This window comes from Rhinichthys klamathensis, unplaced genomic scaffold (genome assembly GCF_029890125.1).
Source record: "Rhinichthys klamathensis goyatoka isolate OS25496 unplaced genomic scaffold, OSU_Roscu_1.1 h1tg000111l_1, whole genome shotgun sequence".
In the NCBI taxonomy this organism is placed as follows: domain Eukaryota; kingdom Metazoa; phylum Chordata; class Actinopteri; order Cypriniformes; family Leuciscidae; genus Rhinichthys; species Rhinichthys klamathensis.
The window spans coordinates 5746850-5773928 of record NW_026606649.1 but is presented as its reverse complement, the minus strand read 5'-3'; the positions used below and the strand labels follow the sequence as shown (position 1 = coordinate 5773928).

Sequence of the window (27079 nt, the reverse complement as noted above, 5' to 3'; positions counted from 1 at the left end):
AACCAGTGAAATATACAGGCCAGTCTGCCATGGATGGTTAGTGTTTCAGCTAGACAAATGTCTCAATCTATTCTGTGTATTTCCCTCAATTCTCTCCGCTTCAGTTGTAGAGGATTTTTATACTCCCATCGCTGGGCAGTTTTTGCCCAACAGGACAAATCTATATTTTTGCTTTCTTGATAAGTAGAATTTACCTGTATTTAACAGTGTTTTTTTTTTTTTTTTTGTCATTTGGCCAGTATAATATACAGATTTTCTGCCAATAACCCACGTAATAAAAAGCAATTGTTACCGGAACTATGTCTTATTTTACCCTTAAAATTACTTTTGCTGCATGGTGTAACCTAATGTATTCAGGTTGTTTTTGTGCTATTACATCATATTTTTGGTATTTGAATAAAACTAGTTCATTTACCGCATGTTACCTCGTGAATTACACTTTACGGTCTCTGACAAAAGTTTTTCAGTGGAGTGTAAAACATTTTAGTACTTTTAATAGAAAAATAACTGATTAACTGTTACTTACAGTTTAAAATGATATGTTCTTTAAAAGACAGTATATTACAATTTACAGCAAAATGTTACAAATTTTCTCATTTTAAATCTGGATAGTGTGTGTGCGTGCCTGTGTGTGTGCTTGTACCTGCGTCCGTGCGTGCGTGTGTTGTCCTTGTGGGTACATTTTTTTGGTCCACATGAGGAAAACAGCTTATAAATCATAATTGAGGTTTTGTGGAAATGTAAAAATGCAGAAAGTTTTCTGTGATGGGTAGGGTTAGGGGATAGAATATACCATTTGGCAGTATAAAAACCATTATGTCTATGGAAAGTCCCAATAAAACATGAGAACACAACGTGTGTGTGTGTGTGTGTGTGTGTGTGTGTGTGTGTGTGTGTGTGTGTGTGTGTGTGTGTGTGTGTGTGTGTGTGTGTGTGTTGTTCTGTCTTAATGTTATTATTACAGTTGCTGGAAAGACACATTTTAATGAACTTTAAGTCATCTTGTGGCCATCTGTTACACCACCTGCATTGTTATCACTGTATTTACAGTAGCAAATAGACTTTAATAGCTCACATTGGTTGCTAAATTAACATGATATAATTTAATGGCATAAACAGATTGTCACTGTAACATAATAATCCACTGCTTATAACATCCACACTATTTTATGACAAGCACAAGTTTTTACTTAACAAAGTCTTTTCACAGTGCAAACTTAGAGGTAAAATAAGACCAGATCATTCCAAAGACATATTCATGTCATCTGCGGCTTTATGCTGGAAAATGTAATGCTGTAATTGCTGGACTTGACGTTCGGGAAATACTGTATCTGCACAACGTTTAGGCTACTTGATATCTTTGAGTTCAGCGGGTTCAGCGTCTCAGAGGGGGCGAACGCTGGTAACACTGACCTAGAAACATGTGCTTGTGAGTCGGTCTCACATGAGGGCTGAAACCAAATCCGTTTGTGGCTCGTATAGATGAGGAATGCAGACTACAAGAACGATCACCACTTCTCATTTCGAAACATATTTGAGTCCCACTGGATGAGAGTAATGTCTTCATTTATACCGTAGCACAAATTGTAAGGACGTGATTAAATTCGTTTTGCTGGCCATGAGCTCGCCCCCTTTGCTCACATCACACTCTCAGAGAGAGAGAGAGAGAGAGAGAGAGAGAGAGAGAGAGAGAGAGAGAGAGAGAGAGAGAGAGAGAGAAACGGGCCCGCGCCTGGGAGCTGTCCCAGGCAACATGGTGCTGAAACCGCAGCGAGAGCTAGCATCCTCCGGCTTTACTGATAATCATCATAAACAACTCGTGTTAGAACTGCACAACGCCTTTCGTCGCATGAACCGCAACGCTTTGGATTACAACGCAGGAGCCACTTCAGTATTTTAATTAAAATTAATTACGACGGAGTGTGGATGGCAAAAACATTTCCTCATCGTCGACCGCGAATCTGTTTCTTTTCAGGACTGATTTTCGAGACATGTTTGACATTATATGGGACAGTGATCGAAACTGCCTTGGGATTTCTGCAACAAGGGCTGGGTGTTTAATGAGATAGGCTGCCTGTAGGCTACTAACGTTGGCACCTTAAAATTTTCAGAAGGGGACTTGCGGGATGCATATGTGAACGGTCTGACCTGAAACATGAGATGAACGCAAAGGACAATTGCTGGCTAATTGTCAAGATTGTGGCTGGATTTCGTTTCACGCAAGACACTTTGCGTTCACATTAACAAAAAATTACACTGTAGTCCGCTATCGCATCGCTTTTGAAGATTGCTAATGATCGTGGATAATGTGAAGTGTAGAACAGAAATTGATATTTCATGGCTGGTCCACTGAGCGTGTGTGTATTAGTTGTTTAATTAGGAAAAACCAAGGCTGCCATTTGTTTGGCTCTGCTGGCGAATATCCTGTATTTCTGTTTTCCTCCTTTGATGAATAGATGCCACTACCTCAGGAGCTCTTTGTCAGAGGCTGTTCGCGGGAATCCCCGACATTTTTCCATTCAAAACTGTACTTGTCCGCAGTTTCATGTGAAAATGTTCGTGTCTCTGTGGATATAAGGCAATTTGTTGTAGGTAACAGCTCTAAAATCCCAGTAAACTGTTTTGTCGGGTGACCTAAAATGTGCTTCACGTGTAAAATCTTAATGAACTGGTTTTATCCAAGTAAAATATTATTTAATATGACTGAAGAGGTGTTTTAAGGTAACAACTGCACGTTTCCACTTTTGACAGCTACTATAGCATGTGCGTACAATCGTCAGCTTCTCAGTGGAACACCAGCGCGAGCAATCGCCTCTGATGTAGCTCTCAGAAGAACTGTTGAAAATAAACACGTTCTCCATGTTCAAACGGTCACTTGGGGTGAGGGTGAGTAGAAAGCAGTGTTGCTCACGAGACTGAACCGGCTGCACAGGTGTTTCTTCCTCGTTGGAAACCAAACAGTAAGTTCTGTTATGTGACCTGCTGGAGACCAGTAACAGATAGCCTTAGTTTTATAAGCCGTTTAAAAACATAGACCGCCTTTCCATTATTCATAAGACGGGCACATGTTGTTGGCTATCGGTGTCATTGTATGGTGTTGGGGATTGTTGAGTCGCAGACCGATGCTGCGCCACCAGGGCAAGCAGAAAGGCCGCTGTTGCGTCTTGTTCAGTGACCTGAAGGTTTTCCTACTCAGGCCACCGGCACCGTCGGCATCGCCACCTGTCTTCACACCCATGAACGAACTAAACGCAGAGGGCAATGCGACGAGCAGCGCCACAGAGAGCCACTCTTTAGCCAACGGACATTATCAGCCGGTGACAGGTGAGGCTTTGGACACACTAGGGGCCGAAGACTGGACTCATAGCGCAGTGGATCCGCCGAGGACGCTGGACTGTTGCAGCTCATCTGAGGATTGCTCTAAGGAGAAGCTGGACGAGAGATTATCCCTGAACAGCTGCACGGACAGTGGAGTCAGGACTCCGTTGTGTCGGATCTGTTTTCAGGGCCCAGAGCAGGTAGGGAGTTCACTTCAGCATTCTGTTACTAAGGCTGAATGGATGTAGACTGTTTATTGCACATATTTGCTCAATACATATGGTGGTTCAGGGTGATTGGGACACTTTTTGTCATTGAGATGACTTGGAAAAGTGTCCCAATCAACCTGAATTCACCATACTATGGGGGGGAAACTCAGTAAAAACCTGCTGTGCACTTTTTAGATCACTTTGAATGTAATTACTGGTGAAGAACTCTGAAAACTGAAGTAGAATGACAGCAATTATTGTGTAGCATTAAATGGATGAAAACAAAGATTTTGTTAAAATATAGGTTAATATTAAGAACATTTTCACAAACAATTTCACTGCATGAATATCAGTGGGCTCAAACAGTTTTTGGATACTATGAAATTTAAGTCACATAAAAATATATGAATGTGAATAGGCCTATACATAACAAAATAGCAAACCAGTAGCATTTCTTTTAAACAGATAACACAAGCACATTTTAAAACAAAACATCTCATTAAAGATGTTTAAAATGATAAAAACAGTATACCGTTCAAAACTAATGCAAATGCATTTGGATATTTTCTTGGTGGATACTTCATGTTAGTTGAAAATGTTCATTGAATAGTTCACCCAAAATTGAAAATTCTGTCCTTGATAATGATCCAAGCCTGAACGACTTACTTTCTCCTGCAGAACACAAAAGAAGATATTTCTTGTTGTTCTGTTCTTGTCCAAAGTCAGTGGGGTCCACAACAACATTTGACCCTGTTGACTTTCATTGAAAACAAAACATAACAAAAATTAAAACACACACAGATTTTCCAAATATATTTTTCAATAGCTATATCTTTTTTTCTAGTTCCAGGGAAGAAAGAACTGCATTATTAAATCTGACTTACAATAATCATCAAAAGTTCAGGTAGTTCTGTGAAAAGGTCAAGCATGATTTTTTTTTTTCCCATTGTGCTTGATATGTTGTTATCCAAATGTGTCTGAATACGATTCCACGTCATTGCTGCTGTTCTTGAAGTGATTTGTCCCCATAAATCTGACTGTTACTCTGCTTCAGTGGTTTTATCACAGTGGCATTTATCCACATGCAGCTATGGTGATTTTTTTTCTAATGGAATGCACCACATGACTGAAAGGTCAAGGGTTTGGACACAAAACATTGCTCAAAGATATAGGGCCAATAAGCAGAACATTCTGTGACATAGTTACTTAGTATTAACAAGTCCTCTTCTCAGGCCTGATTTAGAAACGCATGTGACATTATATTAATTTATCTTCCTCTCCCCCATCCTATCATTCTCTCTTTCAGTTGTTTCCTGTCTTTTTTCCTTTTCTCTTTCCCGACGTCTCTTTCTCTTTCCTCTTTCCATTAATGTGGGCTGTGGCAGAGTTGTGTGGCTGCGGGCTGATGGATGGGCCTGTGAGTGTAATGAGAGCTGTGTAGAGAGCAGATGGGACTGAGGAGATTCTCTCCGCTCTGACTGATATGTGTATATGTCTCCAATCCAGACACACATTCCCCTCTTTCTTGCTCTCCTCTCCACTGTATGCGTTGACTTTCTCCAGCTGTCTCTCACTTTTTCTATCCATCCCATTTACTTTCAGAACCCCAAGAATGTCTCCTGTTCCGCTAAATCCGTCAGGGAGGCAAGAAGGGTTCTTCTCTTGTGTACACAGAACACGCAGGAACAATTACATGCTTTAGACAAGAAATAATATTTCTCACCTGTTCTCTTGCAGTCTCTCACCCACAAACCCACTGAGAAAATAATGCCCTGCATGCCTTAAGGTCTTGTTTTAATCAGTGTGAAAAAAAAGAAATGGAGAGGGAGAAAATCGTCACAGATCCGGGAGTAGCATAACACTTTTTCACACCCTGTTGTGAGGAACCAAATACTGTATGTGGACATCACTTCACCTTTATCAGAGAGAATAATTGGGCATTATTGGAGAATGTTATTGGATATATGACACAAGATTATAAATCATTAATTTACTTGTATGAATTGGGTGTGTGTGTTTTTGGCTTTATACTTAATGTCCTTATAGGATTAAAAAAATAAAGAAAAAATGTCTGTCCACACTTGACACAAAACTCCTGTGACATCATGTGCATTCAAATACTTTTAGGAAGAGTAAGATGGCGATGTACCTTGCATGTTTACAAAAAAAGTATAGCAAGAATTTGTAACTTCTAGAAAATGATTAAAGCATGCACATAGGTGTGCTTTTGCTTTTTTATGTTTTTATTCAATTAATGAAGGTTCTGTAAATTGAATCGATATTAAATAGTAATTGTACGATACTACTTGTATTTTGTACACGCAACTCATTTACAGTCAATACAGACGATGCATCCATTGTGTCCACCATGTTTTCTCAGTGGCACAGAAACGCAGGGCTCAGCAAATATTAGTTTCCACACTAATAATGACTTTGTGGTGGTGTTCATGTGCGTTCATCTTGTAAAATACATGACTTGTAAGCACAAGTAATAACAATGAGAACAAATCTGACTGCAAGAGAACAGGTGAGAAATATTATTTCTTGTCTAAAGCATGTAATTGTTCCTGCGTGTAGTTATCAGTGGTGGTTCTAGACCATTTCAACTGGGGGGGGGGAGGTGCAAGCTGGGGCCAGTTGTACTGTTAGAGGGGCCAGTTACATTTATACCTTATTGTTGTCATATCATTTTCTGCACTGCACTGCAGGCATTAATAGGCAAAATACCATGTTTATAATCATTCAACAATGTATTTGCATTTCCATTATATTTTTACATTTGCATTACATATTCAGTATTAGTCACAGTAACTGTAATTACATTTCCATTACATTTTTACATTTGCATTACATATTCAGTATCAGTCACAGTAACTGTATTTGCATTTCCATTATATTTTTTACATTTGCATTACATATTCAGTATCAGTCACATTTCTATGATTTTTGTGGGGTTTTTTTGCAAAATGATCAGCAAATTCATCTAGATTTAAGGCCTTTACTAGCCTGGGAAAACCCAGACAACTTCCAGCAAATTTAAGTTTGCTCTGAAAGGTAGTCTGGCAAAGAGCTCATTCAAGCCCACTTCCAATCCGTCGAAATCGAGGCACCAATCAGAAACGTTGAGGCGGGCTTTACACGATGACGACAGCGCTGGGATTTTGAAGCAGATTTTGTAGCCTACATTACAAAGATGGATGCCGCCGTCGAACATCACTCGTTCGAATCAGCTATCGTGTCTGTTTTAAGCGATTTGAACGTTTCCTTTTTGTTAAAAACCGAGCAAAGAACAACACTCGGGAGATGTTTCTCCGCCGCTCTGCATACGTCATCTCCTTCATCGCTCTGATTGGTTTTAGGTCTATCCGCGACGTCCGTTGGTGACGCCCCTCTGGAAATGATTTGTCTATGACGCTTTGCCAGACCATAACTCCGTTACAACTGAGAATGGTCTGGTTTTAACCAGGCTAGGCCTTTGCCCTCCTAAATAGGTTGGTTTCACGTGACGTCACGCTGCTGCATCGCGAGAGCGTGAAAATTCAGATGGAGGGCAGTAAGTGAAATAGCTGAGGATCTGCCATCAGTGTTTTGTGTAGTTTACGGCGGCTCCAATCGTTCTAATCGAGAAAAGGGAAAGGGTTTTTATAGAGTACCAAAGATTGTCATTCATGAAGGTAAGAAGTGTAAAAAGCTTACAGAACAACAAATTGGATTTTTAATGTAACGTTACGTCTGCGGATTGGAAGGAGCAGAGTCTGTTAATGCCGTGTCTCTGCAGCGACGGTATGTTAGCTAGCCAACGTATTTTTTTGTGTCTGTGTTTATATAGCATTAGGATGTCGTTCAGGGGATCAGTGGGAATGGGACATTAAATGATCAAGGTAAATTAGACTCAATACGGACTCTCCGCAACGGTTTCCTCCATAGACGTATTCTCCATGTTTACTTCCTGCCCTCCATCTGAAATCGCCCCGCCTTCCCGCGCCATCATAATCGTCATCATAATCACGTGTCTGAAACCCAGCTATTGCTTAATCTGTCATCTGACATTGTGGACCTGAGATAGGTTTTCACCAGCTTTAGTGCAGAAAACCTTGGAACTATAATATTTGCGCATAACTTCCACCAACTTCTGAATAGAAAAAAAAACCTGCAGATGCTGGTGCCATAGATATCTTTAATAAAGGCTAGATGTCTTACGGCGGAGTCTCTATCATCATCATCATCGGCCATCTTGTCACAGGCAAGCTTTCTGGCGGGCTCTGTGGTACCTGATGTAAGATGAGTGATCAGCACAAACACAAATACTTATCTCGTTGAAATCTTGACGGATTTACAAACGGTTTGGTTTCTTACAAACGTTATTAACGTGGCTATAATTGACCCTTCGCTAAGCCCCGCCCTCCTTAGTTACTGTTACTATGCCTGTCAAGCTTTCGCGGCTGCCACGTCTATTAAAGTGTGAATGCACCGGTGTCAGACATTCCCAAGGAGATATTTAGTCATTTTTGGCGAACAAGTTAAAAATCTGAGAGAGCAAGACAAAAGGGACAGCAGTATGCATTCGAGGGATATATCCACGACATAATATGCAACTTATTAGAGAATAATTTCATCAAAATTGAAGCTAAAGCCTATAACGTTAGGTCCCAGCGCAAGCAGCAGCCGCCTGCTTAGCAGACCATTCAAATGGGAAACACACAAATTGAACAGCTATGTTCATGCACAGCAGAGTAAGTGAAATGTGAAAATAATCTAATGATTACAAATCAAACAGTTTATCCATCAATCTAAAACCGGGAGAGCCGCGATCGGATTGGGGTAAAGTTACAGGGGTAACGTTAGTAGGCCATCCGCCGTCGATTAACAAAATGCTGAAACATATTTTAAAGTATGTCAGTGAGCCTCCGTCTTGCCTTTAATCGTCTTATTTTATGTTCAAATATGCATTATGAACAAAGAACCGCCAATATTTCTAAGCAATTTTTTTTTGTTAATCCTGTCGACATTTAGTTGTGAATGGGTCTCCACACTGCTTGATCCACGCCCGGGATTTCTCCCCTTTGGCTTTTAGGTTTCGGGAAGAGAAAAAATGCCACCCCACCGTCCAAACTTTTAGGATACCGGGTATCAGATTGGCACAATCCATACGCACAACGCGTCGGCATGTTTCCCTCGCTCGAAAGCTTGACAGACCTCCCGCGCCTAGTTACGGTTGCTAAGCCACGATTGGCCAGTGGCGGTTTTCGGGCGTGGCTTAGCGAAGGGTCAATTCTGGATGATTATTTATTTATACATGTATTATTCATAAGTATGCAGTGTCATAACTACATCTCTGACGTTTATAACAGACCAAACCGTTTGAAAATCGGTAGAAAATTGAGCAAGTTATGGTTATTTAAAAAGTGCATGTACCATTAACACAATGTAATGAGTGAGCGAGCTGCCTGTGACAAGATGGCCGCCAGGTGCAGACGTCGACCTCCATTGGCCACCAGCGCGGACGAGACATCTAAGCCTGTATTATGGATATCTACCTCTGGTGCTTCCATACTGTTGTGTTCCGCTTTAAGCAGTCCCTCTAGAAAATGTGTGGGTTACATTTGTGTTCCGCTTTGCTACTGTCTAATAACGGATGTAAAAAACAACGATAGCAAAAAACTGTTTCAGGGCTCTCAAGTTTTGAAGACAGGCAGGAGTGACACCCCCATGATTTTAAAAGTGACCTATAACATTGACTATGCAATACACTTTAATTTAGTGCTAATAAAATTATTAAGCCTATTTGGAGAGAGAGATGTTTATAATGTGTCAGTCATCGTGTGATAACGAAAATATGACTAGGCCTAGACTACTTGTTCTGAGCAGGTGAAGGCACTGAACATGCTGTAAAACTGTTGGCTAAGTTACAGACACTCATGAAAAACTGATGCTAATTATCTGGGAAAAATTCTCTAACAGCAGTCAAGTTGTCATTGTTTGTGTCAAACAAGTTATGAATTTGTTGTAACATTAAAACAGGAGATCATGACTTACTCTGTGATGCTCGGAGCTCCAGTGGTTTCCTCTGTGGGTGAACGAAACTTTCGGAAGATGTTGTAGCAGACTCACGTGAACAATTCCAGGATATGCTTTTTTTTCATTGGTTGTTGCGTTAAATCTTACCCAGATACAATAGTGCTATTTTCTGATTGGCTATTGTGTAGCCCCTTTCTTCTTTTTTTTGATTGGCTGATAAGTGGCAGGCTCGACTAAGAACTCCAGGGGATACGCGCTTGATTCCTGCTGGTTCCATAGTGAGAGCGGAGAAATTTCTGTAAACCAGAGAAATTTTGGGCACTGCGGCATATTAAACATATTATAAATAGTTTTTCCGCGTGAGAAATACAATGTGTGGCGGGAGTGCTTGACAAAAGACCGAAATGAGTGACTGTCACGCTCAATGCGTGACACTTGAGAGGCCTGCAGTTTTGTAAAAATGATTTCACACTCCACATTTAGGGGGGGCCACAAGGGGGTCCAAGCTTGTTGTCACAGCAGAACCACCACTAGTTATTAAACATATCATATAGTGCAAAAGTGTGATGCTTCAGACATAGAAAAAAAATACTGCCTGCAACATTGCCTGAACATTCCCATTGTGTTTGTGCCAAACAGGTAATACCACCTAATATTAACATTGACCAAAATTATACAAGTATTTATTATGCTGTTTACTAAATCGAAGAGATCTAACAAGTATTTATAGAATAATGCATGTGGTGTGGAGGTGGTGGCAGGTGAGAAAGAACAAACTTTCTTCATGTCCTCCATAATCAATCTCTTATAAATGTTCTCAAATTCTTTCCTACTTTTCCATTTGCTCTTTCTCTCTCTCTCTCTCTTTCAAAATCACTTTTCAAAAGTTGGTGCTATAGAATGCTGATGATGCAAACATTTTTCTTACAAGATGCCTTCATCTGTATACTAGCAAAAAAGCACAAGCTTTCATAGAGAGAGGATGCTGATGTAAATGTGCAGATGGATGATGACAGTTTGAGCTTCCATGAGAAATATTTACAGTATATATTTACAGGGGTAACAAGATATTGTGGCCACAAATTTAACACAATTATTAAAACAATAGCTTTTTTTGCACGTCATGCGAGGACTTTGTATATTTATGCTCTGCCAGTGACAATTTCAAAGCCACTGCAGAATTAGCATACAACAATGTTTTCGAATGACTTGATTGAGTGAATGATTCAATGACTCACTCACGGTCACTTAAAGCTACAATATGTAATTTCTTTTCGCCTTTAGGGGTTGCTTACCTCTTACAATAACATAGGCGTAAGTTGATGACGCAGTAATAAGCGGAATGACGGGACTTGCTGTCATGCTGATGGATCTAATGTTTGTGGATGAGTGAAAACATTCATGTTTTTTAACATGACTGTGGTATGAAGCAGGTCGCGATTGCTAATAAGAGACAGATATCAGCGGCACACGCGAGTCCCGCGGATATAAAAGAATAAGGACATTTAATTCTACTGAACTACCAGCAAGTGCTGAATTACTACTCTCACAGGTCAGTTTATTTGACGAATTAAACTTGTGAGGTAACGCAGCGCTGTTTCATTTGGTCTAACGTTACACTATCATACCAAACAGTATTTGAGTGTGTTGAAAGTTATAATGTTATTCTATGTGTTAGTTCGTTTGCTATATGAGACTACCGGTAAGCTAGATCAACATTAGAATAACATACTAATCATATTCTAACATTTCTAACATATACTAATATCAGTGTTGGGGAGTAACGCAATACATGTACTGGCGTTACGTATTCAGAATACAAATTATGAGTAACAGTAGTCTCCACAGAACATAAAATATTCATTTTATTTTATGTTTCCGGTTCGCATTTATGAGGAAAAAACAATGTTACGGATGTGACTGGTCTGAAAGCGCCACTAAAAGACGTGACATTTAATCACATCTCACAGAGTAAAATGTTCACAGAGACATCAAACAGAAAGCACAAAACCTTTCTTTAAAGTGAATTTCGTTTTGTATTAATTGTATCTTAATTTTAATCAATGTTTCATAAACCAATTGCCTGGATGTAATAAATAAGAAGTAAATATAGCAGACGATAGATAATCACGAAACAGAGGCGCCAGAGTGTGAACTGGAGCTCGTCTCATAAATGAACCGAAACTCAGCATATAAGGCAGCCTACTTGCCTCACAGACATGTCTACTTTTAAACAGAACAATTCAAACTGAAAGAAAACAGACTACAGACTGCTCTCTGCTTATGCAATCCGTATGAAATGTTCATTTCTCTCTGGCGCGTTGACTACTGCGAAGATCGCGAGTCAGCATCGTCAACTTCATCTTTGCAACCGATACTGACAAAGAAAGGCCTGTTTTTTTTGTTAAGGATTTGTTTACTGTGTGTGATTCATTTAATGGAAAGCACATTCACTGCTAGTTGTCTTGCTGTTAATTTGACTCCCCCTAATGTTTGAAAGAAACAACAACAGCATGCCGCTAGACGTTACGCACTATGCAGTTGTCCACATCTGTCACCATGGATACTATTGCAGTACAAGCGGTAACCAGGGATAACGCGGATATTACGTCATTGACAGGTGACAAGTGAACAGGGACTGGCACTATTTAAAATTGTGAATTTCTCTGAATTTACAAATTCTTGGAAACATTTAGGAAGTACACAGTTGAAAGAAATATATAACACTGTGTAAGTGTTTTTTGGATATTTTGATACAAAATTATTACATATTGTACCTTTAATTCATTCCTGAATTACTCACTTTTCAAGTTCCAGTGCTGTTGAACTGTTTACCAAAATGATAAGGATTTGTCCTAATATTGTCTGAAACCTTAATTTTGCCTTTGTTGTTTTCAAACCTTCGGAGGACGCTGTAATACAGAAGGCAAATTTGTAAAATATGCATGCGATAGCTAATACAGTTGGGGTTGTTTTGTGCTTTTGAGTCCCAGTCCACCTTTAACTGCAGCCACCTTTACCATATACCAACACTGCGTCCTTCTCTAGCAGTGTGTGTGTTTAATAGAGGATGATCTTGGCTAAAAAGAATCCCTTAAAATTTGCATTGCAATAAGCTTTTAGAAAGCACATTAAACACAGTCCAGTGCTAAAGCAAGAAAAAAGCATCTCTCTCTCTCTCTCTCTCTCTCTCTCTCTCTCTCTCTCTCTCTCTCTCTCTCTCTCTCTCTCTCTCTCTCGTGCGCATGTGCGGTGTGACTGTGGAGAGCGTGTGTCTGGAGTGAGCGTGCTGAGTGAAGGTACGAGTGTTTTCCCTTCCTTTTTCTATCTTTGTTTATTGTGGTTAGTGAACGTCGTGTTTTTTTCCCCCTTTTCTTTTTCTTTTTCTTTTTAGTTTCAGTAAGTTAAGAGTGGTTGTTTTAGGGAGGGTTGTTGTTAACTCCCAGTCTGTGTACTGGGAGGATGGCTGCTCCAGGTGCGGAGAGTTTAGAGTTTTTGACAAGACGTCATGGGGTGAAAATTGACTCTGCCGCAAGTGTAGAGGAGTGTGTGTTGGCGGTGAGTGCTGTTGTTGGGGCATGAGAATGTTCTGTCGGCGTCGCGGATGAACAGCGCTAATATTTTGTTTGTTAAGACCATTGATTTAGCGAACTTGTTGGTCGAGAGTGGTGTTGAGATAGGGGGGATTTTTACATCTGTACTCCCTCTCTCCACTCCGTCCAAAAGAGTGACTCTGTCAAATGTGCCACCTTTTATTAAAAATGATGTTCTTGTTGGAATGCTTGCCAGATACGGCAAAATGGTCTCGCCAATAAAGATGATCCCAATAGGAAGTAAATCATCTTTATTAAAACACGTGGTGTCTTTCAGACGATTTGTTTATATAGTCCTGAAAGAGAATGTTAATGAACTTGATCTGACCCTTAATTTTAGTCACGAAGGGTTTAATTATGTAATCTACGCTACAACTAACACTATGAGATGTTTTGGTTGTGGTGAAAATGGACATCTTGTTCGTGCATGTCCAAAAAATGCAAACAAGCAACCTGAAACTGTTGTAGTAGCTGAAGTACAGGAGATTGTTGCAGTTCATGTACAAATGTTGTGTGAAGTCTTTTAACAAAACATCTTTGAATAACAAATGTGACACTCCATGGCGTAAGGTTCTTAATCTTGAGGTTAATGAAAAACCTGAATGGAGAGCATTATATAAATCACCATTAGTCAAGAAAACTGGAGATTTACAGTGGAGATTGCTACATGGTGCTATTGCTGTTAATGCCTTTATTTCTTTGATTAATGATGAAGTTACTGAAGCTTGTCCTTTTTGTGTACAAAAAGAGACGATTTTTCATGCGTTTTTGCACTGTGACCGGTTACAACCTCTCTTTAATATTTTGGATACGTTTTTTATTTCTTTTAATGTAATTTTTTCAATGAAAGTGTTTATTTGTGGTGTTAAGTATGTTAAAAAACACAGTCAGAAGTCTTGTTTGTTGAATTTCCTGTTGGGTCAAGCTAAAATGGCAATTTATATTACAAGGAAGGAAAAGGTGGAGCAGAATGTTATTAGTAGTATAGAAGCTGTTTTTACTAAATTAGTCAAATCAAGGGTTTTGATTGACTATCATTACTACAGATTAATGCATGATCTCTTAACTTTTGAAGCAATTTGGTGTTTAAACGGGGTCATTTGTGAAGTTGTTGAAGAAGAGTTATATTTTCTTGTGTAGTTTTTTTGTTTTGTTTTGTTTTTTTGTTTTTTTTGTTTTTTTGAATTTGTTCAGTGTTGTATTTATTTATTTTGTTTGGTTTGTGATATGTGAATATTTGTAATTAAAATGGTATTTTAAAATCAAAATCAAATCTCTCTCTCTCTCTCTCTCTCTCTCTCTCTCTCTCTGGGAGTGCGTGTTGGGAGTGAGTGCGGTGAGTGCTGCTGAGAGCGTGCTGAATGTGAGTTCTCTACTTCTCTTTTCTTTCAAAACTTTTGTTTCTCTGTTGATGCTTTGAGGAGTTGTTTGGAGAAACAGTGTTTATTGGGGTTCGTTTGTGTTTGTTTGGTGGAGGCGGCGGCGGCGTGGCTGTCAGCATGGCTGCAGCAGGTGAACACGGTAGTTTGCACAAACTCACGCGCCGACACGCTATTAAACTTTCTCCGCCTAACGGGTGCTCGGTTGAGGATTGTAGTCTAGCGGTGGGTGAGATTGTCGGTTATGACAGTATCAAATCGGCTTCTAGGATGAATAGTGTCATTGTGATTTTTTTAGACAGTGTGGACAAAGTAAATCAGTTACTTGAAAGTGGAATTGTGATTCAGGACACATACACACCAGTTCTGTCTCTTGTAAACCCTGCTAAAAAAGTCATAATTTCGAATATACCCCCGTTTATGAAAAATGAGCTTTTAGAAAAAGAGCTAGGCAGACACGGAAAACTAGTGACTCCGATAAAGATGATTCCTATCAGCTGCAAGTCTCCTCATCTCAAACACGTTGTGTCTTTTAGGAGACATGTACACATGATTCTTAACAAGAGAAATGAAGAATTAAATCTAGTGTTTAAGTTTAAGGTTGATGACTTTGACTACACTGTGCATGTAACATCAGAGACGATGAAATGCTTTGGGTGTGGGACTGTAGGGCATTTGATTCGCTCGTGCCCGGAGAGAGCAGGGGAGACGCGCGCTGTTGACGCAGCGGTTCCGCCGCCCGTTCGGGCCGAAAGCGGGGCTTCTTTACCTGGCGAACCGCAGAGAACTGCGCAGGAAGAAAACCGAGATGATAGCGATCAGGAGAATGAGCAGACAGAAAATGTAGCGAGTGATCAAAACGCACAAGATGGTTTAAACGAGGATCTAAATGTTGGTCAAACCGCGACTAGAGTAGCTGAGTCAGTGTTGTTTAATGAGGAAGATGTTTTGTTGGATGCTGAAATTTCCAAACTGTCAACCAAGAGGAAAAATCTAGAAATTAAATCAATCACTGAACAAACTGCAAAAGTGTCAAAAACGAATCCTATGAGTTGCTCTTCTCAGTCAGATGATGTGTTGATGAACACGCAAGAGTCTGAAAGTGATGTTAGTGGAGACACACAGATGGATGTGGAGAGTGCTTACTCTTTCACGAAAATTCAGTCCTTTTTACAAAGAACTAAAGGTTTGAGATTGGTGAAAATTGATGAGTTTTTTCCAGATTTAAAGTTGTTCATTGATTCAGTCAAATTGTTCATGAAAAATACAGAAAACCCTGGCCAACTGACCTTTACAGATCAAGAAATTTTTCGTTTGAAAAAATTTCTTATAAAAGCGAGAGCACAACTAGTTAATGATGGTTAAGTGTCTTTCGTTTTTCTTTTTCTTTGTTTGCGTTAACCTCTCTGTTCTGTTTAAATGCAACTTAACATTTACTATGTGTGATATAAAGTTGGGTTCTTTAAACGTTAATGGTGCCAGAGAGGACGTGAAGAGAGTTTCTCTCATCAGTTTGTTTAAAGTTAAACAACTAAATGTAATTTTTTTACAAGAGACACATAGCACAGCTGAAAGTGAAATTGCATGAAAGAAAGATTGGGATGGGGAAGTTTTTCTCAGTCATAAGTGTAGCAACAGTGGTGGAGTGGGTATCTTGTTTTCTAGAGATTTTTTACCTATCTCTTGTGTTACTGAGGAAATCATTGCAGGTCGCTTGTTAAAAATACAAGCTGTATTTGAAAGTGTAAAAATGACTTTCATCAATGTTTATGCTCCTACTGTAGGCCCAGAGAGAGTGGTCTTTTTAAACATTCTAAACGATGTAATAAGCAACTGTGGCACTGATGGATACATGTTCCTGGGTGGGGATTTTAACTGCACTGAGAATGCAGCTCTAGACAGAAACCACCCAGAACCACATGGAGCCAGTAAGAATTGTCTTGTAAAAGTAATTGGGATGAATGATTTATGTGATGTTTGGAGGTTTTTTCATACCACTCAGCGTCAGTATACTTGGACTTCTGTTAAGGATAACTCTTTGTCTTTGGCTAGGCTTGATAGAGTTTACTGTTTCAAACATCAGAGTAATGTTCTTAAAGGTTGTTCAATACACCCAATTGGTATTTCAGATCATTGCCTCGTGCAAGTTGCTATCTTTGTTAAGGATGTGAAATGTAAAAGTGCCTATTGGCATTTTAATGTATCCTTGCTTTCTGATAACACTTTTAAAGATGCTTTTAAGTATTTCTGGAGTGGTTACACAAAAGAAAAATCTGAGTACAATTCATTACAACAGTGGTGGGATATAGGGAAGGTCAATATAAAACAGTTGTGCCTACAGTATACTCTCAATGTCACAAAGGACATGACTAGATCTATGAAAACTTTGGAGAGTGAAATAGAGAAGCTGCAAGATTTGGCAGACTCAACAAGAGAAGGAGAACATTTTAAAGTTCTCAAAAGGAAAAAGTCAGCTCTATCTAACCTGTTGGGTTTCTCTGCTCAAGGTGCTCTGGTTCGCTCACGTTATCAAAATATTGCCAAAATGGATGCACCTTCTCATTTTTTTTTCGGCCTTGAACGAAAAAATGGACAAAGGAGGCTTATGCACTCTCTGCGGTCCAGCACTGGACAATTGCTGCAAGAGTCTGTGGACATTCGTAAATCTGCAGTTGAGTTTTATGAGAAGCTTTTCAAGAGTGAGTTCCAAGAGAGACCAGAGGTGGCGCAGTCTTTCTTTGAGGGCTTACCTAAGGTTTCTGAGGAGGCTAACATGGAGTTGGATGCACCGATCTCCGCTGATGAACTATATTCTGCGTTGCAGAGTCTAGAAAGCGGTAAATCTCCAGGCATTGATGGACTTCCTGTGGATTTTTTTAAAGCTTTCTGGCCTGTGATTGGCAAAGATTTGTTGCTTGTTCTCAGAGACAGTTTAAGAAAAGGACTTTTACCTTTGAGTTGCAGGAGAGCAATCCTCACTCTTCTCCCCAAAAAAGGGGATTTACAAGAGATCAAGAACTGGAGGCCGGTTGCTCTGCTCTGCACGGATTACAAACTTTTGTCAAAGGTGTTGGCAATGAGACTGAAAAATGTTATGGAGAATGTCATTCATGTTGACCAGACTTATTGTATACCCAATAGGTTGATATCTGATAATATTATTTTAATTCGTGATGTTTTAGATCTCTCCGATTCATTGGGTTGCGAAATTTGTCTGATTTCAATTGACCAAGAAAAGGCATTTGACAGAGTTGAACACCAATATTTGTGGCAAACGTTGGGCGCGTTTGGGTTCAGCTCTGGCCTAGTAAACATGATTCGAGTCTTGTATAGTGACATTGAGAGTATTTTAAAGATCAACGGTGGTTTAAGTGCTCCTTTTAAAGTTCATAGGGGGGTCAGACAAGGATGTTCATTATCTGGCATGTTGTACTCCTTAGCCATAGAGCCTCTTTTGCACAAATTAAGAAAATCTCTTGTCGGTGTAAAACTTCCTGGATGTGAAACCATTTTTAAATTATCTGCTTATGCCGATGATGTTGTTGTCATTGTTAAAAAACAGGAAGATATAGACACCCTTGTAGAAAATATTAATGGTTTTGGCGTATTGTCATCTGCCAAAATTAACTGGGGAAAAAGTGAAGCTGTGACAATCAGTAACGAGTTAAGCAGAAAACTTGTTTTACCTGCCGGGTTAATTTGGAATAAGGGTGGTTTTAAATATCTTGGTGTTTATCTTGGAAATGATACTTTTCTGTGTAAAAATTGGGACAATGTTCTAGAAAAAGTTGAAGGACGTCTTAAGAAATGGAAATGGATCTTGCCACACATGTCTTTTAGGGGTCGAACACTTGTGATCAACAATTTAGTGTCATCAATGCTGTGGCACCGACTATCATGTGTAGACCCTCCTGCACAACTGCTGGCTAAGATACAGGCAGTGTTGGTGGACTTTTTCTGGGACCGGCTGCACTGGGTCCCACAGAGTGTACTGTTTTTGCCAAAGGAGGAAGGAGGGCAGGGACTCATTCATCTCGCCAGTAGGGGCGCCGCTTTCCGACTCCAGTTTATCCAGAGATTTCTTGTTGGGCCTGCAAACCTTGTCTGGAGACCCTTAGCCAGAACCATATTGATCCGAGGCGGGAATTTGGGTCTTGCTGAGCCTTTGTTTTTAATGGACCTGAGTGCTAAAAAACTGTGTAACCTTCCAAAGTTTTACCATGGACTGTTCACTGTGTGGGGGATGTTCCATAAAAAGAGAGTGGCAAGCTGCGAGTCCCTGTCATGGCTGTTGAAGGAGCCAGTGGTGAATGGCGTTCGTTTCAACGTGGAACACATAACAGGACCTTTCGTGATGCAGTTGTTCTGTGCGGCTGGGACTGTTACACTGGGACATGTGGTTGATCTGTGTGGACCTAATTTGATCGACACTGCAGGTCTAGCCTCTCATGTTGGAGTCAGATCGATAAGGATCATAGATCAAATGCTCAGCACTTGGAAGCGTGAACTCACAAAGACTGAATTATCCTTGATAAAAGACTACTGTAATGGACAATGTCAACCAGTTGTTGGTGATTTTTTTCCAGCATTGACTCTTTTTCCTGATTTTAAAGACTGTGCTGGTCAACTGTTAGAGTCCAGAGAGACTCTCACAAATGAATTTGATGACATGGGAGGAAAAACGATGTATAAAATGTTTGTAAAAATTGTGAATAAAGGTAAACTAAGTGGGAGGGCTGACACTCCTTGGAGAGCTCATCTGGGGCTTGACAATGAGGTCAGACCAGTATGGAGAGTGATTTACAAACCACCGTTGACCAAAAGGCTAGGGGACCTACAGTGGAGAATCCTCCACGGTAGTGTGGCTGTCAATGCTTTCATTTCCATCATCAATCCTAATGTAAGTGAAGAATGCCCTTTTTGTTTGCAGAGGGAAACAGTTTACCACTGCTTTTTGGATTGTAGCAGACTGTGCTCTTTTTTTCAGTTGTTGCAACAAATGTTCATGATGTTTGGGGAGAATTTTTCAAAGCATCTTTTTATTCTTGGTTTCAGTTACAGTCAGAAAAGGAGATTGAAATGTCAATTGTTTAACTTTGTATTTGGTCAAGCAAAAATGGCTATCTACCTAAGTAGAAGGAATAAGATCGAAGAGTCCTTAGATTTTGACATAAGCACTGTTTTTGTTAGAATGGTGAAAGCTAGATTGAAAGTTGATTTTGATTTCTACAGTTCCACAAATAATGTAGAGGAGTTCATAAACATTTGGTGTCTTAAAAATGTTTTATGTTCTGTTGTGGAGAATGTCTTGTGCTTTGGGACTGTTTTGAGTTAAATCATGTTCTTTTATTTTTTGGTTTGAAAGTTGTTTTTTTGTGTGTGTTGTAGAGAACTCTGTTTTGAAAGATAAAGAGTTTTTGAAATCTCTCTCTCTCTCTCTCTCTCTCTCTCTCTCTCTCTCTCTCTCTCTCTCTCTCTCTCTCTCTCTCTCTCTCTCTCTCTCTCTCGCTCTCTCTCTCTCTCTCTCTCTCTCTCTCTCTCTCTCTCTCTCTCTCTCTCTCACTCTCACTGTCTCACCACCCCTCAAGTATGCTAATAACATGAAATACAATTTATTTTATCTCCGCTCAGGGCTGTTTAGGATTCTCTCTTTCATTTCTCTTCTTCTCACACTAGCCTTGCTGGTTCTTTTACTGTTTCTCTCCTTATTTTCTGTCCCTTCTTGTCTCTTTAACTCACAAACTCATGTATAGGTGGTAGTGTCTCTCTCTCATTATAAAACATGGTTCTTACTCATGCTCGGTTCCTACATAGGGCTCGTTCCTTTCTGCTCCCATGAATGGGCTGTGTAACGCTGACCTAACATCCAGCGCAATAAATTGAGGCTGCGCACACCGCCGAGGGCTGTTAGGGGTTATGTATAAAGGATCCGTCATTCAGATTGTATTGATAGTTCTGCTTTTTAATACCACAATTAGATAAAGTGGCCTCCTCTCCCACTCTGACGAGCCGCTCTCTGATCTGCCATCACACATCTCTGCTGCACAACGTATCATTACAACCCCAAACCATCAGTGATTATGGATAGGCTAATTAATGTTGGATCAAGTGATTCTGAATGCAGGCCTACATTCACTTCCAAAATCTCCCCGTCCTCAGATTAGACTCATAACAACGCATGTCAAATGAAATCAGAGGGACTTAATTTCATTTGCTCGGGGAATTATCTGCATTCAGTTTTTAATGTTCTTCAGTATGGATTTACAGACGAATCAGTCGAGTGAATCTGAATAGCAGTGTCCGCATTTGATACATGTTTCATAACTGTAGACCTGCATCAAAGACACAGATTTTCCCAAAGCTAATGTAATCTGTTTAGAGCAGAGACTAGTGCTGAGATTAAGGCCTATCACGGTAATCCTGTTAATTGATGTTTGTTCATGATGGATGAAATGACACACATTCATACTGTGTTTGTCAACCTGGAAACTCTAATCCTCTCAAAGAGAGAGGAAGTGATGGAGAAAGTAATAAACGCCCTTGACACACAGAATACACAGTATACAGATAAACATAGCAGTCATTGGATAAGAGTGTCACTTAAGTCTCTTAAAGCCAAATCCAGCTATTTTCCATTGAAACTTCAGCTGTGTGTTATGTATGAATGTGAATTTATGTAGGCCTACTTACAGCTTAGAGGTGTGTCTCTGTGTGTTTCAATTATAACAGGTTTAAATTAAATTAACTGTGATGTTAAATACACTACTATTTAAACGTTACAAAAACTCTATTTCAAATAAATGTTGTTCTTTTTCACCTGCTACATCAAATAATCCTGAACAAAATGCATTATTATTTCCACAAAATATTAACAGCACAACTGTTTTCCACACTGATAATAATAAGAAATGTTTCATGAGCATCAAATCAGCATATTAGCATGATCTCTGAAGTGACACTGAAGATGGCTGTTGAAATTGCCATTACAGGAATAAGTTATATTTAAAAATATATTAAAAAAAGAAAATAGCTTAATCTTACTTATATTTCACAATGTTACTGTTTTTATATTGTATTTTTGATCAAATAATTACAGCCTTCTTGTGCATAATATTAAAAAATCTTACCGAAGCCAAACCCCACATTTTTGAACAGTATAGTGTAAGTCTGGCTGGCATTTTATCATAGCAAAGTTTTAGCCATGATGATTTTGTTTTTTATATATTTTAAATTAATATTACAGGTCCAGCTCAGTTAACTAAACCAAATTAATTTGGACCCTCCTTTTCTTTACAAAAGGTGAGAGAATGGGGCCACCTAAAAACACTAAAACAACTTTACAACTTAAATAATACAGAAGTTTTATTTTTGAAGAATGATTTTTTTTTTTTAAGATGCATACTATTGGAGCAGTGGTACAGGGCACTCATGCTGTATAAGGAGCTGTTGTGCTCATGGGGGACCTGGATCAAGTCTGATCTGGGTCATGTCCTGAACGCATTCCCTTATCTCCCCCCACTTTTCTCTCAACACTCCACTGTCTTATAAAATAAAGGCAAAAAAAAAGAAAGTCAAGCACACAAAAAGCCCACTCATTTTCTATAATAATTCAATAGGCCTGCCTACTGTATACTGTACAAATACTATTTAACCTTAAAACTCACTTTAACCCCCACATGCTTAATGATCTTCAAGGAAAACATGTTGAATGACTGCTGATTTCTGCAGTTATACACTGTAAAAAATAAACCGTAATTTTTACGGTAAAAAACTGGCAACTGTGGTTGACAGAACTTCACCGTCAAAAATATGGTAGCAACGTTATTGGTTTTACAGACTTAACTTAAATGTTTACAGTAATAAACCGTATTTTATTATCTGATATAATGTTAATTTACCGTCCTATTGAAGTATTAATATCTGTTTTATACCATTGTAATACACTAACAACCACCAATCTCAGCAGTGATGAGTCACATGATCAACTAAAGTTCATTACAAGTAGCTCTTCCACAAGAGTCTTCATACTATTTTAGAAGCTGCACAGTCTAATTCACACTAACACTAAACACCATCATGGTAACATGTTGAAATTTTAAAAATGCAGTAAACATTAATTTAACAACATTAATTATAACATGAAACCCTAATGTACATAACTGATTAGAAAAAGAAAACTATGAAGAAAATTATTTTAACAAAAATACATCAAATGTGAAGTGTCATGCAGGGAATTGTGGGAATGTCAATTTACGGTTTTTCACTGTAAATTATACAATGAGTTGCTCTTTTTCACTTTCAAAAACTGTAAATTTAACGGTATTTTACAGTAAAATTACATTAAATGTACCATTTGATCTATCACAGTTATTTACCGTATATAGTACGGAAACTTTCTGTTAACCAATGGGCTATATGCACGCATAACTTCTGCGTTTGATGCAAGGATGCTCTTGCGTTTCCGGTTGGGGAGATTTAAAGCGGAGGAAAACCGAGGAAACCGGGATTATGGCAGAGTCTTCAAAAATTACTGTCCTCTGGTCTTTGAAACGAAACTTTAATACGTTTAGATGTGATTTTATATATAGTTGTGTTTATTTAATATAATAAACAAAGAAGCATAAACAAAAATGAGGGGTGTCTGTTTTGTCTGTTTTTGTGACTAACGTTTCTTTAGTATAGCAATAGAGTATAAAAACCAATATAAATTCTCGGTATAGCATTGGACTCTACGATCGGCGGAAGTAATCCAGCATCCTTAGACCTTCACCGGAAATACCGCCGTGCATAGAGCCCATTAACAGTTTTTCACTGTAGCATTTTTACAGTCTTTTACCGTTAAATCACGATCATTTTTTACAGTGTACTTTCTTTTCTTTGTTTTCTAATTTCACAGAAATAATCTGTAAAATATTACTTAATATTTTATGTAAAATTACACATAACTCTGTAAAAATACAGACAATTTGATGTAAAACCAAAATACAAGCAATTACATGTAAATTTAATAGTGGACCTTTACATTACAGCAAATATCTGTAAAATAACTGGCATTCACTGTATAATGACAAAATGGTAAAATTCTGTAAAAAAAAAAATACAGACCGTTACCTGTAAAATTACACCCTTTTTTTTTTACAGTGTAGGGTTCAGGTCTGGGGACTGGGATGGCCATTGCAGATGTTTGGTTTGGTGCTCAGTGACCCATTTTTGTTTTGATTTTGATGTTTGTTTTTGGATCACTGTCCTGTTGGAAGATCCAAACATGGCCCATTATAAGATTTCTAGCAGAGGTTGTCAGGTTTTGATTTTTTATCTGTTGGTATTTAATTGACCCTTCGCTAAGCCCCGCCCTCCTTAGTTACTGTTGCTACGCCTGTCAAGCTTTCGCGGCTGCCACGTCTATTACAGTGTGAATGCACCGGTGTCAGACATTCCCAAGGAGATATTTAGTCATTTTTAGCAAACAAGTGAAATATCTGAGAGAGCAAGACAAAAGGGACAGCAGTATGCATTCAAGGAATATATCCACGACATAATATGCAACCGATTAGAGAATAATTTCATCAAAATTGAAGCTAAAGCCTATAACGTTAGGTCCCAGCGCAAGCAGCAGCCGCCTCCTTAGCAGACCATTCAAATGGGAAACACACAAATTGAACAGCTATGTTCATGCACAGCAGAGTAAGTGAAATGTGAAAATAATCTAATATCAAATCAATTTAAATCAAACAGCTTATCCATCAATCTAACACCGGGAGAGCCGCGATCGGATTGGGGTAAAGTTACAGGGGTAAAGTTAACGTTAGTAGGCCGTCCGCCGTCGATTAACACAATGCTGAAACATATTTTAAAGTATGTCAGTGAGCCTCCGTCTTGCCTTTAATCGTCTTATTTTACGTTCAAATATATGCATTATGAACAAAGAACCGCCATTATTTCCAAGCAATAGGCGTTTTCTTTTTTGTTAATCCTGTCGACATTTAGTTGTGAATGGGTCTCCACACTGCTTGATCCACGCCCGGGATTTCTCCCCTTTGGCTTTTAGGTTTCGGGAAGAGCAAAAATGCCACCCCACCGTCCAAACTTTTATAATACCGGGTATCAGATTGGCACAATCCATACGCACAACGCGTCGGCATGTTTCCCTCGCTCGAAAGCTTGACAGACCTTCCGCGCCTAGTTACGGTTGCTAAGCCACGATTGGCCAGTGGCGGTTTTCGGGCGTGGCTTAGCGAAGGGTCAATTGAATCCATGATGCCATGTATCTGAACAAGATGTCCAGGACCTCTGGCAGAAAATCAGGCCCACAGCATTAAAGATACAGCAGAGTATTTAATTTTACACACTTTTTTATCCCTGTGAGCACCAAACCCATATTAAGTGTGTTAATGTTTCTTGAGTAAAGAAAACACTATGAAACACTATATAGGCTACTATTCAAACAAGTAAATCTTTATTTACCCTTGCATTGCAAACAAGCAGAGATGATCCAAACTGTGTGCGGCACTTGATCCACGATAGAGGCTGGGTGGAGATATGAGGTTTTACTGACATTTTGCAGCTACATTTACATTCAGCTCTTTTTAACACTTTTCATTGGTTAAATATTTGCAAAATCCACAGACAAAATTAAAGGGTGACCAATAGTGATAATTTATGCATTTATTTTTTTAACGAAATATGGAGATACAAAGTTTCCCCCCGCCCCAACAGCAACAAGATACTCTCTTAAAATATTCATAAAGGTTTTTGAGGTCTTTCAATCAGGATTCAGAACATTCGATTCTACAGAAACAGCACTTTAAGGTGATAAAAGATGTACTGTTAACTGCGGATACTGGTAGATCTGTCGTGCTTATACTCTTGGCTTTAAGCGCTGCCTTTGACACAGTGGATACCGTCCTGTTGTCTCCCTCAGAGAAATGTGCAGGCATCCAAGGGAAGGCTCTAAATTGGAACAGTCTTTTCTTGAAAATAGAACTTTCTCAATAAATATTGGGGAATTTGTATCAAGTACAGCTCCACTTACATGTGGAATCCCCCAGGGTTCCATTTTGGCTCCAATTCTATTCTGCATTATGCTGCCACTAGGGTCAGTTTTTAAGAAATATGACATTTCCTTTCACTATACGAGACGACACTCAAATTTATCTCCCCTTAAAACAAGAAAAAAATAGTTTAGATTCTCTATACTAGCCTGCCTTACTGATTTAAAGGCCTGGATGGCTGTAATTATTTTTTTTATTTTAAACGAAAATAAGACAGAGATTATAGTATTTGGGCACCCTGAGTCCCAAAAAACTTTCAATTTTAATATTGGCCCTCTCTCCCAATATGTAAAAAATCTTGGAGTCTATTTGGATAGTGCTTTGAAGTTTGATATACAGGTCAGCTTTGTGGTTAAATCTAGTTTCTTTCATCTAATAGCACTGGCAAAGGTGCAGTCTTTTCTGTCTTTTAAGAACTTTGAAAGGGCTATTCATACCCTCATTACCTCAAGGCTCGACTACTGTACACACTCTATCTAGAGATAAATCAAGTTACACTTTCTGGCTTCAAGTGGTTCAAAATGCAGCTGCCAGGCTCCTGACTGGGGTTAAGAAATATGAACATATTACACCCACGTTAATATCATTAAACTGGTCGCCGGTCCGCTATAGAGTTGATTTTAAAGTCCTTTTAATGGTTTACAAATCTCTAAATGGCTTAGCACCTTCTTACCTTACTGGTCTTTTGTCGGAATATGACTCAGGGAGGTCTGAGGTCCTCAAATCAGGGACTATTAGTGCTTCCAAAGACAAAATTAAAAGTCAGAGGTGACCGGGCATTTGCAGTAGCTGCGCCAAAATTGTGGAATAGTCTGCCAGGTAGTATTAGGACTGCCAGAACTGTAGGTAATTTGAAATCAAAACTGAAGTCTTATTTGTTTGAAATAGCTTTTAGTCAATGATACAGTGTCATGTTATCTGTTTTATTGTCTGTTATTTGTTTTGTTTTATTGTTTTTAATGTTTATGTGATGTACAGAGAGAGAGAGAGAGAGAGAGAGAGAGAGAGAGAGAGAGAGAGAGAGAGAGAGAGAGAGAGAGAGAGAGAGAGAGAGAGAGAGAGAGAGAGAGAGAGAGAGAGAGAGAGAGAGAGAGAGAGAATTTGAATTTGAAAACACCTTTATTACAAATTTTCTTTTCTTTTTTCAAAACATTAAAAACAACCTAAAATAAATTACATAAATTGCCTAAAACAAAGATTTTCATCTACAACAGAGCACAAAGCCCCTCCATAACACCAAACATCCTCAAACATGGCAAGACATGAAGTAGCTTTATAAAACCTAAAATCAATCAAAATTCTTGACTTCACCATGGCACCAAACATAGACACCAGATCAAAATCTTGATTTTTTTCAATTTTTTCTTTCCGACTCATGTATATTGCCATTTTACTTTTGCCCAAAACAAAATTTAACAACTGACACTCTCTCTTTCTTCTTTTTGTATATTTTACCCCAAAAATAAAAGCTTGCATTGAAAATTCTTCATCAAAAGACTTAAACAAATTTT

General features: G+C 38.9%; 1 protein-coding gene across 1 annotated transcript in view; it reads left to right on the top strand.

Moving 5' to 3' along the window:
• Positions 1–2816: 2816 nt before the first annotated feature.
• The window catches only part of marchf4a (membrane-associated ring finger (C3HC4) 4a), a 94879-nt gene continuing 70616 nt past the window's right edge, over positions 2817–27079 (top strand). The window contains exon 1 of the mRNA XM_056254326.1: positions 2817–3518. Coding sequence (XP_056110301.1) covers positions 3066–3518 — 453 coding nt within the window. The 5' untranslated portion in view covers positions 2817–3065. The remainder of the gene's footprint in view (positions 3519–27079) is intronic.